This window comes from Cervus elaphus, chromosome 19 (genome assembly GCF_910594005.1).
Source record: "Cervus elaphus chromosome 19, mCerEla1.1, whole genome shotgun sequence".
In the NCBI taxonomy this organism is placed as follows: domain Eukaryota; kingdom Metazoa; phylum Chordata; class Mammalia; order Artiodactyla; family Cervidae; genus Cervus; species Cervus elaphus.
In genome coordinates, this window is record NC_057833.1 from 63,096,452 (window position 1) to 63,116,649 (window position 20,198).

At 40.1% G+C, this 20,198-nt stretch overlaps 1 protein-coding gene across 6 annotated transcripts in view; it reads left to right on the plus strand.

Annotated features, from left to right (window-relative positions):
- The window catches only part of SATB1 (SATB homeobox 1), a 101,462-nt gene that overhangs the window by 40,922 nt on the left and 40,342 nt on the right, over positions 1–20,198 (plus strand). For 5 of the 6 annotated variants that reach the window (XM_043874332.1, XM_043874331.1, XM_043874330.1 and 2 more), the window contains 3 exons: positions 6,206–6,317; positions 9,350–9,804; positions 17,439–17,651. In XM_043874332.1, the coding sequence (XP_043730267.1) occupies positions 6,206–6,317; positions 9,350–9,804; positions 17,439–17,651 (780 nt within the window). The remainder of the gene's footprint in view (positions 1–6,205; positions 6,318–9,349; positions 9,805–17,438; positions 17,652–20,198) is intronic. The other variant, XM_043874333.1, reaches the window with a different exon arrangement.

The window sequence follows — 20,198 nt, forward strand, 5'->3', positions numbered from 1 at the left end:
CAGATAGCATGTTTTTGGGTATTCATGAGATCTCTGTTTGAAAAAAAATGTTTTTAACTTGTAGAAATGTGTTGCAACACACAGATGGGAAGAAAAAGGGAAAAAAAAACTCTTTAGCAAGCACCGAGTGTAAAAGGAATATTACATTTTGCACGCTCCTGATTGCTCTGTGTAAACAGTTTTTGACATCTGTCTTTATAGTTTTCGAGGAGAGGAAGACTTTGTTAAAAGAATCATTTTTATACAGCAGTCCCCATTTCAGTCTTGCTTTACCTGTATTATGAAAGCAGATGGTCTGCATGTCTTTTGAATATTTATAACTATCAAAAACAATCTCTTGCTATTCACCCTTAGGCTTATGAGATGTCAGGACTGTTCTGGTTGAAAAAAATCATCTTGGGTGTTTACAGAAAGAGGATTACATTAAGCTGAAATGACTATACATTTTCCAGTTTAATATTTGTCCATCAGCTGTTTAATCGTATTTAGATAATTGTGTAAATAAGATGTTGTAGCTTTTGCCCTCTCTGCTGATGGAGCCTGAAAGCTTTAAATATGGGGGACCCACTGTTTTGCAGAGGCTCTGGCTGCCTCCTCCCACCTCGGTTACACCATCCTCAAGTCTTTAGTAAGTTTTGATCATGATATCACAGTCCTGTTTAAAAAAAAAAAGAAATTGTGCAGGGGAAGCCTGGCTGGAGCTCACATGAGTGCTGGGGAGTCGCTAGCTTCTGGTGCAGACTGGAATAGGTTCTGTCCTAATATGCAGGTTTAGGCTCCAGCCCTCCAGGTTCCCTCTCCCTATGTCATGACAGTCTCTTTCTTTCCAGTGAGCACGGCATTTTGGAAAACTTTTGGTATAGTGGGGGTTAAGTGTTTCTTTGACTGGAAGCTGAGCAATCACAGATAACAGATTTTGCTGTGGTTGGTTGATTTGGCAGAAAAGCATGAACAGTTCTGGTTTAAATGATTGAATAACCTGATTAGCATTGTTTGGGGCTGGGTTTTTTTGTTGTTGTTAAAGGCACAACAAAGCCATTTTAAGGGTAATCAGATCACTGTTTTTCCCCCAGTTGGTGAACCTTTTTTTTTGTTTGTTTTCCAGAAGGTCTCACCTCTTCCCAAACCTCTTTCCTTGGCTATCAGATGACCAAGGAGAAAAAGAAAGCTTATCTTCCTTTGGTTTCTAAATTGTTATAGATGCATACCCCCAGTGTATGTCCTATTCTAGCAGGGCGTTGAAAGGATAGAATATTTTGGAAACGTGTGTGACCTCCACCAGTTCTTTGTGGGTTTGGGGTTGCTTTTTGTTTTTCAAATTGAGAGACCCAGCAATCTTTGAGAGCAAAGGTTCAGAATGTTCTAACCATATCGAAGCCAGGCGGTAGAAAAATTCCACCCTTACCTTTTCACAATTAGAAAGGTTATAAATAATGTATTTGGCTGAAAAGGAAGCTCAGCCTGTGGCAGATGGTATCATTCTAGAGAACCCGGGTTTCTGTGAAGATGGCATTCTTTCAGATCGGAACTCAAGCAGACTCTCAGAAAGAGCCGGAGCTCCTCATGGAGCGCAGACATGTGCTTTATGGATCTTAGAAAAGCTTACAACTTGGCTCCTAGGATGAGAATATTGTGTCACACTGGGGTTAGGAGACCCACAGCCAATTTCTGCCGACTTCCAAACTGTATTTCCTGACACTGGAAGCCGGGGCCTCTTCCTGGGTCTGTGTAGCATTTGAACTTGGGATTTAAACCAAAGGAGTTTGTTCAGCCTGGTTATTTTCGTCTCTGAACATGGATGCTTTATGCAGGCTGGCCACCAAATGGGACTTGCCAGGCAAGTCACATACAGATCTTTGTGAAAGAGATGGGGAGAGGGAGATCTCTCATGTGGATCGGTATAGGCGATCTGGGAGAAGGCAAGCCCCAAAGCTCTGTGACTCCTGAGACATCTGTGTGGATGTAGCTTCGGAAGCCTGGGGCGGGATCTCTTGCAAATTTAAGAGCCAAGAATTCGAAGAGCTCTGGGTGGGAGCTGGATAACCAGAAGTGATGGATTGAAAAGATTCCTCTGATAATGAAGCTGCCATAACCTTTGACCTTTAAGAAAGCAGGGAGGATGGCTTTCTGGTAGCCTGCAGAGATGACCCATGTCAGTGACCTTTTATTGATCCCTATTGACGTGCCCAGCCCTGTGATGGGCCCAGGCTATATGGAGATAAGCCCCGAGGCTCACGGCCTAGCAGGAAAGAAACAGCTTGACAAGACCGTCATGGTGCCCAAGAAAGGGCCGCTTGGGCTGTCAGGAAGGGCTTTGCAGCAGTTCCCACGGAAGTTGTCTCCTAGCTGAGCAGCTGTAGCTAGAGATGGGTGAGGGCGTGGAGCTGACATGTCAGAGGAGTGCCTGCAGGCCAGCTTCAGAAGGTACCACCAGATTGGAATATTGAAACAATTCCAATGGAAATGCTCTTTTCTGTTGAGGTTTTCTCTGGTTACGCCTTTATCCAACTGGTCATTGGATCATTGATTTGTATCCTGTGTGTTCTTCGTAAGAAAATTTCTCTGACTTAAAAATGCTTCGTTTGAAAACTGTATCTAAGACTTGAGTTATTTAAAGCATAGTCTTTGGACTGATCTGAAATGTGATCATATAATAAAAGCCAATGTGAAGGGAGGCGGAGGGTTGTCATAGTAATTAACTTCTCTTAACTCCATGCTCATTGTGGTCCAGGCTCTGTGCTAATTGCACCACATTCATTATTTTATTTATTGTCTGTCCAAGTACCTTGTCAAGTTATTTTTCCAGTGACCTAGTCCAGTGGTAGACACAAAATAGGAGTTCCATAGTTATTTGCAGAATGAATTAATGGATTCTCAGAACTCCCCATGAGGTGGTTGCTGCTGTCATCCCCATTAAGCATGGGGGATGGTCCTAGTCGTTGATTAATTCAGCTAAGGTCGCCCCGCCAGCGTGCAGCATGGCTTGGACTTGCATGTGGGTTTAGTTGATTCTCCTTCATCAGATGAACATGTGAAAAGTGAAAGTCTCTCAGTAGTGTCCAACTCTTTGCGACCCCATGGACTATACAGTCCATGGAACTCTCCAGGCCAGAATATTGGAGTGGGTAGCCTTTCCCTTCTCCAGGGGATCTTCCCAACCCAGGGATCGAACCCAGGTCTCCTGCATTGCAGGCGGCTTCTTTACCAGCTGAAAGTGTCATGTGTATGTAATACGTGCCAGGCATATTTGGGCCCCAGACCTGTATGGACTCACAACTTAGTGAGTCATCTTTTTAGTTAGTAATCTTTTTGAATCAGTATCTCCTTATGATGACAGAAGCATCCCGAGCTTTTCTCCTTAGAAACATGGATGTTTGTCTACCTTCCCCCTTTCCCACCTCACCCCGTAGAAAAATGTTATCATCTTGACTCTGTTGTTTGTATTATCAAAGCGATAGGTATTCATGTCCAAATTTGAAATACACAGCAAAATGTGATCTTGCAAATACCACGTGCCTCACAATTTTCTGAGGTCTCTCTTCTCTACTTTGGAACTCAGAGACCTAGTCAGATGCCATGCCTAAGCCTTCAATAGAGACTTTACCACAAGGGGGAAAAAAGTCTCATGTAGTGGCTGACTGAGCCATCTAGTTGTACAGATCACTGCATATTGTTTCAATAAAAATAGAGGTGACCCCAAGTTACCTGAATTATGGGCTATTTCCCAGCCCCCTGAAAGCACAGAACGAGAATCTAGAAAGCTGCTCTGGCCTGCTTCATAACCTGTGGATTAGCCTTTCGATTTATGTCTCGCTTAGGCTAATATTTACATTAATCAGAGTTTCCCTAAGCATGCATCACTTGACAGAGTAGAAGGCATCCAGAAAGTCACTTAAGGACAGCGCGTACCAATTTAGGGTTAAATGAGGGCAGGGGGAAGCTTTGATGATTACGCACATATGGATATTATTTTCCACATATGGATAATAATGAACTACATAGCACTGTTACATATGGGCTCTACTTTTACGAGAATATTTCAGATTTTTTTTCTTTTTCCCCACACATTATATATCTCCCCCCCCCCCCATATATTTTCCTCTGTGGGTCTACTGAATCACATTAAATTGAAATGATCTGTTTACATGTCTCCTCCTAATTGAGGGTGAACTTCTTGTGGGCAAAGGCTGTGTCTTAACCACATTTGTGTCTCTAGTACCAGCCACTCACATAGTAGGCGTGCAGCCCAGAGCAAGTCTCATACACAGAACTATCGGCAAAGTCAAGTAGCCTGGACTTGTTTGTCAAAAACCTCAGCAAAGTTTCAGTATTTCATACCTTTCTAAAAATTAAGAATAAGCTACATGCAAAATTTGCATGTACTATTACCTTAACATTTAAGAATCTCCCAGCTTATCTAAATTGAAGAGTAATAATTTTTTGAAAATTGGACCAAAGTAGAAGAACATGGGCTCTCGCCCATTTGCAGAGTCACTATGATCCATCAGCCATCTCCGTAGTTTTATTATCGTTGACTTTATTGATCCATCATTAACAATAGAGTAAGTGTGATTGAAGCTGATGGATTGTTAACTGGATCAGGTAGATTTCTGGCTCTGGTTTTGGCAACCTTGCTAAGTATCTTTTTGTACCCTGGACTGAGGGAAACTCTTATTAATGGCAGAGTCTGAATTAATGGCAGAGTATCACGAGCACATTAAGCATGTCTTTTTAGAGAAATAAAATGTGAAAATGACTATCAAGTAGAAAGTGTCAAAAAAACGTCATTGTGGCTCTTAGGATAGCCATGTTTTACATCGATAATGTAACTCCAACTTATCCTTCACTGGAAGTTCTTCCAAGATCCCCTAGATTTACGTGTTACGAGAATGTGTGCGTGTTACAAAACTAGCACTGATGAGAGGTGTTGGGAGAATCAGTGATAACCAAAAGTGCTCGACATTAGAAGTAGCTTAAAGAAGATAATGGTGTAAAAGATGCTTTTGTTCCCAAACTGGCTTTTCTGGTTGTGGCGCACCTCCCAAACAATTGCCTTCTGTAAATTGCTTGTCATAGACCAACTGACGTCTGAAAGGTAAGTTCTCCTGTTTCTCCATATAGGAGACTGGTGCTGCAGAGTCTAATTATTCCTACAACTCAATTGAGAAATTAATTTAGCCACTATTAGAGAGTATGCGTGTTGTGGATCAAGTCACTGAAATGACCAGAACCAAAACTGACAGGAAAGAAAATACTTTTCCATGTTGAAAATGAGTTTAAAAAAGAAAAAAAATACCCAGTAATATGTCAAAATCATCGTCTGTCTTCATTTTTCTATGTTAAACTGTTGATTGTATTTTCCAAGCTTTTTGTTAGACGCAGGATGAAGATAAGTGACAAAATAGGTTGTTTTCTTTTTTGTGGTGTCCTTGAGAAACAGTTCACCATGAAATGCATATATTTAAAAATGTTACACTTAGTTTGAAATTCAAAACTTTATATGAAGCTAGCAATACGATGGCCGTATGCTTTTTTTTTTTCTTCTGATAGAAGATCTTTGTGAATAGGTTGTTTCTTCTTAAATGTGGTCAGTCAGCCTTGGAACAGTGTTAATTTACCTGCGATTGAAACCCAAATACTGTGAATAAACAGCGTAAGGGGTGTTTCCCAAACTTTAATGTGCACGCAACCCTCCTGGGGATCTGATTGAAATGTAGATGGTGATTGCCCTGGCCTAGCTTAGGGCCCAACCTTCTGTATTCCTAGTAAGTTTCCAGATGATGCTGGTCCCTGGACCATCCTGGGACTTGCAAGGATGGAGATTTAGGCATCAGACCACAAAGTGGCATTTATTTATGAGCTGTGATCAGAAAGTCATCTCCAAGTGTTTGGATTTATTGGGATGGGTGGACAGTTGTCAGCCCAGGAATAGATGACATTTCCCAGACATACGGGAGCAAAATCTGTGGGTGTGATCGCTTTATAGCAGTCTCGGTGGGCTGAGGCTTTCTACTGAAATAAGCGTTTGACGATCTACTTAGTGGCTTTGAAGAAGTCGCGGCTTTAGGCTAAAGGGCGAAGCAAACACGTATTGGTCCTCCGTGGATTTAAAAAAAAACAAAACGAGTTTGCACAGTTGAAAGCATGACCATGTTCTGTCTCGTGCCGTGATGTATGACAACTGTTCTCCCCCTTCTCCATGCAGAGCATGATCTCCTCCATTGTGAACAGCACTTACTATGCAAATGTCTCAGCGGCAAAATGTCAAGAATTTGGAAGGTGGTACAAACATTTCAAGAAGACAAAAGATATGATGGGTAAGCAGCCCGCTGTGGCAGCCGTGGCTCCATACCGCCGCGTGTCGTTTGGAGGCCTCTCCAAGTCACATGTGCAGCCAGGCCTCGTGATCGCCCAATTAGAGATCGATTTAGACTGTTTCTTGGAGGGTGGGGAGTGGGCCTGAGTATAATGAGATAATTAAATTCAGTAAATGTTTGTGTTTAAATCAGCCCAACTGACTTGGTTGTCAGACATGCAGGAGATGGAGGCGAGGGCGGGGAGGGGGGCGGCTGTCATTTTTTTAACATCTCAGTGAAGGCCTTACCAGGCCTGGAATAGCTAAGAGTGGCTGTGGGTTCTCAGAGATAAGTCATGCTTTTTTGGGTTTGTTTGTTTGTTTGTTTGGTTTTGTTGGAGAAGAAGGGAAAGTGCCAGATTTTACACCCAGTGTTTAAAGACGTTAAATTGTATTTATAGTCTCCGCAGTGGAGATCAGGTGATGAGTGGAGCTGTTGTCTCCAGTCCCCTGGATGGGGGCTTTGGGTGGGTCTGCTGCTTTCTGGACCATCCATCACCCAAGAACCATTGCATCATTCCTCCACTCTCCACGCCAGGCCTCCTATCTTAACGTGTAACTTTAGGTCAATATTTGTTACTCAGGGAACACATTAAAATTATCTGCAGTGTGAAGTGACAGATAAAAGTTGTGTGTTGTACCTGAGCGTTTAGATTATGACATTTTTTTCCCCGTTGAGTCTGTTAGTGTTTGTAGAACACTGTGATTAAGGTTAATGTTTTAATTTCTATTAAGGTTTTCTTTCACATGCTTGTACCTTCCAAATAAATGTTTTAAAATAGTATAGGAATGGGATGTTTAATATGCATAGCATTATGTCATGTTTTCCGTCTATCTCTGTTTACTTCCATTACATTGATTTAATAAAACAGCAATAATAACGTCTCCTTAAGATTTTAAGAGGCAGGAGAACCTGAATTTTGAGCCTGTTTTAGCTTTTAATATTTGAAGCAAAATCATCCATCTACCAAAACAAATTCTTTGCCTTTTATAGCTTAGAGCTATAATGAAGACAATACATCATTTTTTGGAATAATTGCTTGAATTACTATTCCCTATGAATGGCCCACTTGGGCTGATAGCACTGGTAGAAATGGAAGTTTCTTCCCCAGTTCTTAGTTATATTTTGCATATATCAGTGATTATAGCAATATGATAAGTTCCTCTAAATATAAAGTCAGAATATTTAATAAAAAGAGAAATGATGATGAAAATCAACCCAGAGTCCACACATGAGAGGCATGCTGTACTATTTTTTTATTTATTTATTGGCTGCATCGCATGGCTTGGGGATCGAACCTAGGCCCACAGCTGTGAAAGCATGGAATCTTAACCACTGGGCCCCCAGGGGATTCCCATGGTATGCTGTTTAGAAAGACTCGCTTACCTACCATCCTCAACCCTCAGTTCCAGAGCATCAAAGCTGTCTCTTCCTTGTAGCCGCAAAGCATTTGATGCCCTTACTGCTCATTCTCAGCTGGTCCACGTGAGGTGTCTAGCCAAGGGAGAAACATCCATCCCCGGTGTGTGATGATAAATTGCAAAATGGTGACAGCATCACCTTGCACCAGAGGACGACTCCCCACCTCTCCCTTGAAAGATTGTCATCAGCGTCTGGTGATGGCTATAGCTTCTTCAAGAAGCATCTGGATCTTAGCAACACCGGCTACACTGGCTTGCGATGCAATAAATCGGTTGCTTCGTTCTAAGCAATGATTGCAGCCTCAGTGCCACCTAACTTGAGAGTTATAATTCAGTGAAATAGGACATGTGAGACACTCAGCCCAGGGTTCAGTCTGAACTCAGTCACCATTACTTATCATGATGACCCCTTTCATTGATTATATTGATTGATTGCTTAAACTCACAACTGGTTTAAAATTGAACGTAAATACCATTTAAATCATTTTTCTTTCAAACCTTTTTCTTGAAGTGGTAACAGTTTATATACGTGTGAAGTGAAGTGAAAGTCACTCAGTCATGTCTGGCTCTTTGCAACCCCATGGACTATACAGTCCTTGGATTTCTCCAGGCCAGAATACTAGAGTGGGTAGCCTTTCCCTCCTCTAGGGGATCTTCCCAACCCAGGGATCAAACCCAGGTCTCCTGCATTGCAGGCAGATTCTTTACCAGCTGACCCACCAAGGAGGCTTATATATGTATGTCCAAGTATTTTCTCATTGTAAATATACATATACATAGGGCTTCCCAGGTAGCACAGTGGTAAAGAATCCACCTGCCACGCAGGAAACACAAGAGACTGAGGTTTGATCTCTGGGTCAGAAAGATCCCCTGGAGTCAGAAATGACAAATCACTCCAGTACTCTTGCTTGGAAAATCCCGTAGACAGAGGAGCCAGGCGGGCTACAGTCCATGGGATCGCTATACATATATGTGTATGTATATATATATATATATATATTTGGATATTTCTTTTTTTCTACAGTTGCATATGGTATTTTCTTAGCTTCACTCTTTCTAGTCGCCAGTAAGCAACTAGTGTTTTCCTAGAATTTTTTTTTTGATGGGCATCTGTACCTCCTGGCTTGTGGGATCTTAGTTCCCTGACCAGGGATGGAACCCAGGACCTCAGCAGTGAAAGCACCAATTCCTAACTACTAGGCCTCCAGGGAATTTCCCTAGAAGCTGTTTTGAAATAAACTTTTGCTTTTATAAGCCTTCAGGGGATCAGAAGTAATAGTGAACTATTAGTGACCCCAAAACTAGTCGAGTAGAATGTGAAAATAATTGATTTCGGGCCTTAAATCTAAGCCACTTCACAACATTAGAAAGTGTTTTCCCCTTTTCAGAGTTGGTGGCCGGGTGCGAAAAGAAAGGTAAACTCACAGCTGGTTGGGTTCCATCCTGAGATGTCCTTGGTTTCGTTGGACCTTCAGTGCACCCCGTGCTGCTCCGTGTTTAGGGGAAGCTCAGAGCTCCTCAGCAGTGCGGAGTACCGTTGGCTAACGTGGCTCTCCCTCTCGCCCGCTGCAGTGGAAATGGATAGTCTGTCGGAGCTGTCCCAGCAGGGTGCCAACCACGTCAGCTTCGGCCAGCAGCCCGCCCCCGGGAGCACGGCGGAGCAGCCCCCCTCGCCTGCCCAGCTGTCCCACGGCAGCCAGCCATCCGTGCGGACGCCGCTGCCCAACCTGCACCCTGGGCTGGTGTCGACGCCCATCAGCCCTCAGCTGGTCAACCAGCAGCTGGTGATGGCCCAGCTGCTGAACCAGCAATATGCCGTGAACAGACTCCTAGCCCAGCAGTCCTTAAACCAACAGTACTTGAACCACCCTCCCCCCGTCAGCAGGTCTATGAATAAACCTTTGGAGCAGCAGGTTTCCACCAACACAGAGGTGTCTTCCGAAATCTACCAGTGGGTACGTGATGAACTGAAACGGGCAGGAATCTCCCAGGCAGTATTTGCACGTGTGGCTTTTAACAGAACTCAGGTCAGTTTTGTTCATTTGAACATGGTTCCTCTCTGTCTTGCTCTTCCTTCTTTCATCCTGGCTGTGCTAACCTTTATTCTGCTGCTGTGTCCCGTGTTAACATTTTCTCCTGCTCTCCACGTGATCCTATTGTCTGTTCCTGGGGGTGCCTACATTTGAGCACTTCTCTCCTTAGCAGAAACCTCTCCTACCAAGAGAAAGCTATGTACAGATGGATCCTGAATCAGGGGCCTTGAATGAACAAATGTCAGAAGTTGACATTACCTATGCTTTTACCTAATGGAAACATAGAGTGTTCAGAGCCGAGGGAGAAAAGTTTCAGGACTTGATCAAGGCCGCTGGTAGGACTCCAGGCTTCTAGCCGACCAGCTTCCTTTCCTAGACCAGGGATCAGCCAGACCTTTTCTGTAATATGCCATACAGTCAAGATTTTAGGCTTTGAGGGTATAGTAGCCATAGAAGTAAATGCATGGATGTGTTTATAAAACAGGCCCTGGAGTGGGTAGGCTTGCCCTTGGAAGCCTTGTTTGAGACTTCTCACTGAGTTTTGCATACACCCGTTGTGTTCACACCTTTGTCCTCCTGGGAAAATTTCTGTGAAGATACTATCAGCAGGGAGAATATTTAGCAGGGGAGATATTTAGAGGGTGATCCAGGGGAAGGCCTAAGATAAACACTTTTGAAAAGCCCTAAACAAAGAGTGAATGAGAGGATTTTTTTTTTCTCTTTTTGGCAATTAGTACAATATATATGGTGTTTATTTCTGGCCCAGGCACACACAGACACACACATACCAAAAAATAACCCAGAAGAACGTGTAACTCTGATTATCAGTGAGGACATGATGTCTTTTAACTTTCTTGTTTTACCACTGTTATTTCTTTTGTCAGGTTTTTTTTTTTTTTTTTAAGCCTGACTCATACTTTCCTTTCATATTTAAGTTATTTTGTTTATTACATGATTATAAGAATAAAATCCTGGTACAAAAATATCTAGTATTAATTCCTTGCTGGCAGAGTTTCCATACCTAGGAGAATCCCAGCTGTGACTTATTTTTGGCTTGCCTTCGCTGGATTGAAAGTTAGGAGGCCTTACAAAACCTTTATCTCAGTGTTTGTTTTTGGGTTCTTTAACTATTTTTTGTACATCATTTATCTGTGTTTAAAGGGATGGTTCAAAAGTTTTTCCTCAGGTTGCAAAATTGTAAGCGTTTGCCTAGTTTTATATCTTTAACTTAAAAATGTATTCATTATTAGCTGGTACATTTAATCTGACACCCCTATTCAGTTGGAGGGTCATTATTTTAGAAAAATAAAGCAAACAGATGAAAGAATCAAGTCAACCTTCTCGATACTCACGTTTCTGGCAGCATCATTACTTTTGTGAATAGCAGTTAACTACCAGTAGTTCTCAGTCCTGCAAAAACCAGGCAGGTCTCTGCATAAAAGTTCAGTGAGATGCTTGTTGAACTGAATTGAATGCCCACAAAGATAACATTGACGTGGACACAAATGACTCACAGATTCACTGGTAAGCATTTTGGAAGTTGAGCAAATTGTTATTTCTTAAAGGACCGAGGAAAGTGTGTTTTATGTGGTAAAGAGTGTCCAGCTAAAGGAGAGAAGGGTTAGGTCACCCCCATCGGGGCGTTTTTTTCATCTTTGGGGCTGCCGTGTCCCAGGCATCACCCTGGAGAGTGACCATTTGTTCTTCTTGGGTTTTCACGTGGACAGAGTCCATAGATATCAGTAGGATTTGTTACTGGGAAAAAGGCAGAGTTCTCCCTTTTTTATACCCTATCAGTCACTCCAAAAAGATAGCTATTTCTGTGGTTAACATCAAAAACAGTGACTTAATGTTTTTGAGGAAAAAGGGGAATGAAGATTGGGTACCAGTCTTTATATATATATAAATCCATATATATATATATCCATCTCTTTATTAATAATAGCCAGTTGAGAAACAGTCATTACTGAAAAATTGTCTGGAGCCCCCAATAACAGAGGGGTTTGGTTTTAAACCTTTATATTGGTAATTGGGACTCCTCTGTCGAAGTGGATGTTGGCCATATTTGTAGCTGTCTGATTTCAATGAGAGTAATTTTTTAATGTGTATTTAAGGATCCACTTTTGGGGAATTCGCTTTAGAGCATGCAAGCATGCATGTCTTTTCAGTGGTCATACTGAAACGCCACGCTCACGCACGCGCACACACGCAGCTGCATTTACTTTAATGATTATACATTCATATGCGTGCGTGTAGTGTGTTTATTTCAAAGTGTATGCATTTCAATAAAAGCAGGTGCAGCGTGAGCGTGTATGGTATGCGTGTGGAGGACGAAAATACACATGCTAATGCATATGTATAGAGCAGGAGCTCTGCAGAGTTAAACCACGCACACGTTTGTGTGCACTTATTACAATGTGCAGTTCCAGCTCCAGGTTTAAAAAAAATTAATGTAAAATATGTACATACAAATGCAGAGTTCTATGATGTGATCGGATAAAGACGCTGGCCCCATATAAACAGTACATGAAAACATTCGTATAATAGATAATGGTATTATGAGCTGAGACTGTTTTAGCCATTGGCAGCTCTGTATAATGTTAAAATCCTGGATCTCTTGTTTTAACTCTTCTTTGGAGAATTTTCTCATCATATTAATTGGGTCTCCTAATTTAAAATCTGTCTCTCTCTTAAGATGTTCATGTATCACTTTTTTGAAAAGGTCTAAAAACAAAGAGGTTTTAAAAAGTCTACCTTTTCTGAAAGTTTGTGATGAAATTGGTATCACTGCTTGTTTTGAGGACTTCTCTACCTTTTGAATTGAGGGGCATATGTTCTTTAATTGCTACTGAAGATCCCAGCTCTTAGCATCTGCCATTCATTCAGTTATGCCTACTTGATGTCTTTTTAATGGAAACCCATGGCTAAAATTAATTGCTGAAGCTTCTAGACTTATACATTTCAATTCACTTCTCTGTATTATTGCTATTTAAAGGTCATTATAGAAGGAAATACATTCGTTAGTGCCTCCCCCTTTTTTAAAAAATTTAACCCAGAGTTTAACTCTGATCCCATCCAGTGGCTTTTTTTCTGCCCCGCTCCGCTTGTCTTTGGCACACTTTGTTTTCCAGTAAAATAAAGAATGAAGATGGATTATTCAAAACTGATAACAGTAATGGACCATCATGTAATGTTTTATTGAATTTGAGTCCTGTAAATTATGTGGTAGAGAGAAATTTGCCTGCTTAAGTATAACAGAAATTGCTACTGTGTTCCTATAATTCTTCGCAGTGTAATTTAAGAAAAGTCCACTCTCCATATCACTATTGAATAAAAGGTAAAAAGGTGCTATTACCCCAACGTGACAGCTCTGGTTCGGCCTCCCAAAAGGCAGAGATAAATGTGTCTGCTTATAACTTGCTTGGCCTGAGTCCAGGGGAGTAGGTGGAGTTTCAGAGTAGTCTTTCACCTGGACACGTGATTAAAAATTCACCAAACGGCAGAGGCAGGTAGCCCTGAAGAATATGCTACATGTTTTATTTTTAGGAGGCGATTTCATCAAATCATATTTTTCTTCTGAGGGCTTTGAAGTTCCATGAAGCTGATAAAAATCTATTTGAATCAGTGATTATGTTCAAAGAGGAGACGAACAGGAGGCCAGACAGGCCTTTGTTCAGATTGGCAGTCTCTTTCGCTTATCTGCTGTTTTCAAGAATTCATAATTAGCTTTTGGAAGTACTGATAGTATTTATTGAAGGTTTTTCTTTCTTTTCCAATTACTAATGAATTTTACTTGTAAACTCTTTCTGGAATATAAAAAAGGTTTAGAATTCATCAGCAAGTTCACTCTTTAATTGAAAATATTAGAATTCTGACAACTGTCGTGGAATGACGACGCAGAATAATTTCATGTTTTCACGTACGGAGCACATATTGAACGATTTGATGACACAAAGTACAATGAAAAACAACTTCTCATTTCCCATAAAATTGATATCCACGAGGTGCTGGTAACTCACTGTATAACATACAAAATGCAAGTTCTTTTTGGAAACACAAATGACTGATGATTTTAATTTTGTTCAACAAATTTACTGAGCACCTGTAGGGCACAATATTGATGTATTTTAGTCAGCGGTAGTAAGCAGGGTACACAATGACCGTGACATGTTGTATTTTTAGCATGAAGAAGAGTTTTGATAAGAGATCTTTCTTATTATCCACCATGGGGGATTACTACAAATGACCTTGACCTAATGTGACAATCTGAACTAGATTTTCAACCATGAGAAACAGGAAACAAGACCACATACATCTTGAAATCATAAATGCCGCTGCTCAAGTCACAGCAGCCTGAGCAGGACCAAAACGTATGTTCCCAAATCGTAATTCTCATAGCAGTCATCTTGCGTCCAGAATTTTCTCAAGTGACGTCATTTTTTTGAAAGTAATTAACACATTCTAATCAAAACGTTTTCTAATAATATTTTCAAGCATTTCCACCAGGGGGCACTCCCCTCATTGAAAGCCTGGGCCAAAAAAGAAGGAAAAAAAAAACCCCTGAAGGTTTTGTAAAACACCTGAGACTGTCTACACTGGCTGCGTTAGAGCTCTTGGAATCTCCCAGGATTTAAGATATCAGTCTAGACCTTCCAACACATCCCAGGCAGAAAACCCGTACTTGCTCTTGTTAGAATAATTAAGTGAAAATAAAATGCTTTGCCCTGAAAACACTTTGTATGCTCGAGTGGGACATCATGCCGACCTCAAAATGTGGTTAGAGAAATTTCTAAATTCTCTCCCAAGTGACCTGCTGTTACTCTAAGCTACACAGGAATCACTGAATCTCGTGTTAATGAGACTTGATGTCGTTATGTATTTCTTCATGTGTTGGTTTTCTCACCGTGGTTCTCTAGTGGAAAGAAAGGATATTGAGTTGAGATCTCTGAATGTCTAATTTCAAATTTCCCAAATATAATAGCATCCTAAATGTTTATAGGATCTCTTTTGATCTAAAATTATTTTTTGAGCTATAGTGATTTATGATGTTATGTTAGTTCAAAGGTGCAGCAATGAATCAGATTTTATATATGAATGTATAAACACATACATATATGTGTGTACACATATACATGTGTATGCATATGTGTATATTCCTTTTCAGATTCTTTTCCCTTATTATCAAATATTGAGTATAGTTCCCTATGCTGTGCCCTGGGTCCTTGTTTATATTTCATGTCTACATATATTGTTTATTTACATATATGTTATTTTTATATGACAATGTGTATGCATTAATCCCAGTCTCCTCACTTATCCCTTCCTCCTTCCTCTTTGAAAACCGTAAGTTTGTTTTCTAAGTCTGTGAATCTATTTCTGTTTTGTAAGTAAGTTCATTTGTGTCATATTTTAGATCCCACATATAAGCAACATTATGTGATATTTGTCTGACTCACTTCACTTAGTATGATAATTTCTAGTTCCATCTATGTTGCCACAACATTTTTTTAAATTACTGAACAGTTACTGCATATAAACATACTACAAAGTGCCACGTAACTTTTCACTGAAGGCTTGGTTTGAGTAAATTAATAATTACCATTAGAATTTTCCCATGAGGAGCATAACTTGTTGTTAAGTTTCTGTCACCTGTTTGTAATTTTTACCTTTTATGCTGCAAGTACACATAATCCATTTAGTAAATATTTTTCAAATATGTGGCAGGCATTGTTCTGGGATAATATTAAAGGGTATTAGATTATTTACTTGAGGAATTTATAACATTGTATTTTTATGTACTATATGTTAATATCTCTTTCCCTATAGTTAAGATAGACTGCTTTGCCAAGTACATCTTTTAATATCTTTAAAAATTTTTATCCCCATTTGGTGGGCAAGATTGCAGAGCAGGGGCTTTTTTTTTTTAATTTTTTTTTTAACCACCTATTATAAAACATTGTTTCTGAGACCTGCATTTTTTGGTTTCAACATGACATATCAAAAACCCAGTCAATCTAATTAGTTGGCCTTGTGCAAATTAAATAGCTGTGTGATTGACTGCCTGTTTGACTAGATTTTAGTTAAATTGACTGCATGTTTTGCTTTTGTGTAAACACAGTTGCAGCATTACTTGTCAGCATCGTGAACGATAGGACACATACCCTTCATTCTTCAGTCTCCTTTCTTAGGGTGAAGCTGGCTTCCCTTGTGTGGGCCAAGTGAGAAACTCAGATGAACTCCTGAGCCCTCTAAGCCTGTTGGAGGCTCTTTTATAACAACAGTCTACAGGTCATTTTTAAAGTGGACACTGCTTTTATATTGTATGTATCCAACTGTTATCTTGAGGCAATAGGCCACATTATCCCTGAGGAATTGGGAACAAAACCAGGTTTGTGCTTCTAGGAAACCATGGAAAAACCACAATGTTTAACCCCACGGCTTGGTGGTTTTGACACATTACCTCTCTGCCCCAAATGTACCCCATCGTCATTTTTTTCAGGGTTATCAGAAAGTGAAATTTGCAAATTATAAAGAGGTCTTGACAACATTTTATCCTGAGCCATGCTGTGATAAGCTGAAATGTAGCAAGCAAGCATGACTTGGCATTCCACGCGCTATTTTATGTAGAAGATTGAAGAGGTGAGGGCTACTCAGCCCTTACCAAATAGGCAGGAAATGTTTCCAATTCTTGTATTTCATATAATCCCTTAAAGACAATTGTGGGAAACCACCCATTAAAAAAAAAAAATTCTTCCAAAAATTAAAGTGGTGGACAGCGCTCTGTTATTTGGGAGGAACACCCGGAAGGAGTTTCCTAATAATGGTTTGTGTGTTTCTTCTAGCACTAATAAAAATATTGCTCAAGAAATGGGATTATTACAGAATTTGAGAATATTCTTTTCCATGGCATACTATGATGCTATTTTGAAATATGGAAAAGGGGCTGTGTGTCTCATGTTAAGGGTGGTTTGTGAAGTTCAGAATTTCAGCCTGTTCCTGGGTGGTGTATAGCAGGCTTGGGGGCTGTCAGGATAGTCTCCTTAAGTTGTAAATAGAATCACTTGTCATTGACTCCAGTAGTTTGAAAACCAAGGAATAACATAAAATTACTGCCTATGAAACCCTCGCGTCCGTCTTAGATGATGGCCTAGTGATACTCTTTCCTAGTATGTTGCGATTCATTTTCCAGTCTTTTCTTTGTAAACCCTGCTTCTCTCGAAATGGCTTTGTATCTTTACATATTGGGCTGTTGGCATTCCACTGCCTTTGTGCAGGCAGCTTGAGAACTGTACAGTTCAGTGCTGTTGTATTATGAGCATTTCATTTATTCCTAACTTGCCTCAATCCTCACTCTGTGAAAGATTTCATGGCAAGTTAAGCTACTCAAAGAAAGGAGACCAATTAGGCAGTTGCAGTTTATGTTATGTGTAAAGCAGACGCTTAATAAAATTAAGAACACAATTGAGGCTCTCTTCTCCACCACTTCAATTGTGACTAATATATTCCTGTGTAGAATTGATGCTTCTGACTGTTCATTTTCTGAGCAGAGTGGAGACGAAAAGGCAGGCATCCCCACGGACGGGCAGAGTCCCGGGACCCGCTCACCCTATGCCATTCATCCCCCGCAGGGCTTGCTTTCAGAAATCCTCCGAAAGGAAGAGGATCCCAAGACTGCGTCCCAGTCTTTGCTGGTAAACCTTCGGGCTATGCAGAATTTCTTGCAGTTACCGGAAGCTGAGAGAGATCGAATTTACCAGGATGAAAGGGAAAGGAGCCTGAATGCGGCCTCGGCGATGGGTCCTGCCCCGCTGATAAGCACACCGCCCAGCCGCCCTCCCCAGGTGAGGCGCATTTCCTCTTCATCCTTTTCTGCGTTTGGTTTTTGTTTTTAAAAATAAAGGCTAAGGAAGACTCTCAATAAGAAAATAGAAAGATAGATGCTTAGGGAGATTTTTTAAGGAACAGTAATTCATAGTTGCTTGAGGCAAATTTAGTCTGAACTCACTAACTCTGGTTTAAAAACAATAAGCTGCTAATTAGATGGGAAAAATCACTTTGCACTGCTTCGTTTTGGGGGTGAAAAGTGATCTTTAAATGGGATATTTGGCCCTACTACTATTAAGTAAAAAAGTGTTTTAAACTCAATAGGAAAATGTAATGAAGAACATTTTATCCCTACCAGTTTTAGAACCACCATTTGAATAGTAAATAAATAAAAATAAATAAATAATTCCATTTGTATTTATGCTTTCCAATACGAACTGCAGCTGGTACCAATTACACATCATCTCGTTTGTAATCTTTCATAATTAAGTTTAATACAATCCTTAAAGGCAGCTTTAAATGGACTGATAAGGAATTCCATCCATATTCCCAGAAATGGGCACATTCTCTATTTTCCACACTTTTGCACTCTTTAGAAAAATCACCTTCCTGATTATTTTTTAAATCAAGTTTAAAAGGTGGCATTATAACTATTATAAAAATTCAAGAAGTTAATTTCAGCACAAACTATTAGATATGAGAGTGGATTAGACTTAAAATCTTCAAGTAAGTGTATTTCTTACACATTTAATTTGTGTTTTGTGCAGTTCTTAAAAATAAGGTCAGCTAAAATGACAAAAGTGAATATGGAATACTAATTTAAAGTACTTATGTAACATAATGTCATAATGAAATTATCTCTTAATGTTAATTTTATCCATAGTAAAAAATAGCCATTCATTTCCAAGTATAGAAATAAAGTTCATTCAACACTAGAAATGAAACTGCCACAGAAACTCCATAAATGAGAAATAGACATAATATACAGCCACTTGTGGAGGGTCTTAAGCTGCATATTGTGATGTTCTGAAATGATTGCTTTTTAGAAACGTCACAAAAGTCCATTTTCTCCATTTTATTCAATGAAAATCAATTTAGTCCTGGTGTCCGTAGGAGCAGAGTAAGGAAGGCTTTGCTGTAATTGTGAATAAGAAAGACATATGTCTCTAGCAGAAAAGAATGGCTCCCATATACATTCATACATACCCGTCTCCTGCAGATGCACGTATTGAGTTTGATCTGTCAAGGCTTCTCTAAAATACTCCTTACAAATAAGAACGAAGAGCTCTTTACATACATATATGACATTTGTAAGAGTGATTAAACAAAAACTACTCTCCTTTAGGCTTGATTGAACACTCAGTTCATGGTGTTCAGAGTTAATTTACGTACCATCGTTAATTTCGTTGCCGCAGTCATCATTGGAAGGCCTCTGGGCAGAGTTATTGTACTTATCACTTAATCTGCAATACTAGCAAAAGAAGGACTTATTTAAGACCAGGGTGAATTTAATTGTTGAGTTTCTTTCTTCCTTTTTTTAAATCTGTTCAAATATTTGGATTAGTAGTTCCCTAATATAGCTTTTGTTTTCTAGGATTTTAATGCCTTTTTTTTGCTTTTCCAATGTGAGTTTGCTCTCTTTATTCATCAACTGTTTTCTTCTCCAAAGTAACATTAATTCTTAATTGTGATATTTATTTTGGTATACTAGTTAGATACTCAGGTTGCTTTCCTATATGTATATCTAAAGACTATCTCTGATGACAATTGGGTTAGAACATATAATTTATTTGGGCTTGAATTACTGATGAACTGGTTGAGCCCCCTCAGCTGATGTGTTAGTTCTCAAGAGGAGTCGAGACTAGGCCTTTTAGCCTGGATATTTAGCCAATGATGAAAGTACTCGGGTACAGTAGATTCTTAGTGAAGCGCTTTCGAAGAAAAAAGTTTTTATTTGCACAATAGTATTGTCCATCTAACAAAACTCTGAAATGATTCTGATATGTGTGAATAATTTTATTTCACTGCTTCATATTAAGTCTTCAAGGTACCTCCTATGCTTCAGTGGATGCGCCTCATTGAGCGTCCCTTAAGCCCTGATTTTATCATCCCAGACCTCACAGGCAGTTTCTTCACCTTTTACCCTTTGGCAGTGATGCAGTGGATTAAATTTGGGGGAATTTTTAATGTATTGAATGTATTGTCAGTGTAGAATGAGTACTTTGGGTTTAGAAAAGCAGGTTATGGAGCAGTGGAGTTAGTCCTGTCTTGCAGCAGCTGAAATGCAGTGCTTACACTGGAACCAGTACCGCATGTAAGACTTTCATGTGCTTATTTACAAATGATGGAAAGGGGAGGAGAGGATGAAGCCGCAGACCAGAAGAGGACGGCAGAATTTTGTCTCTTTACGTTTTGTATTTTGTCAGAGAGGAGTCTGTATGAGATCACTGGCATTTCATTGCCCACACAACATCCCCCCCGCCGCCCCCCCCCTGGCCAGCCTCAAGTGAAGATACTCAAAAGCTATTTTGAGACAAGTCTTGGGCTTGGATTGGACCTGGACA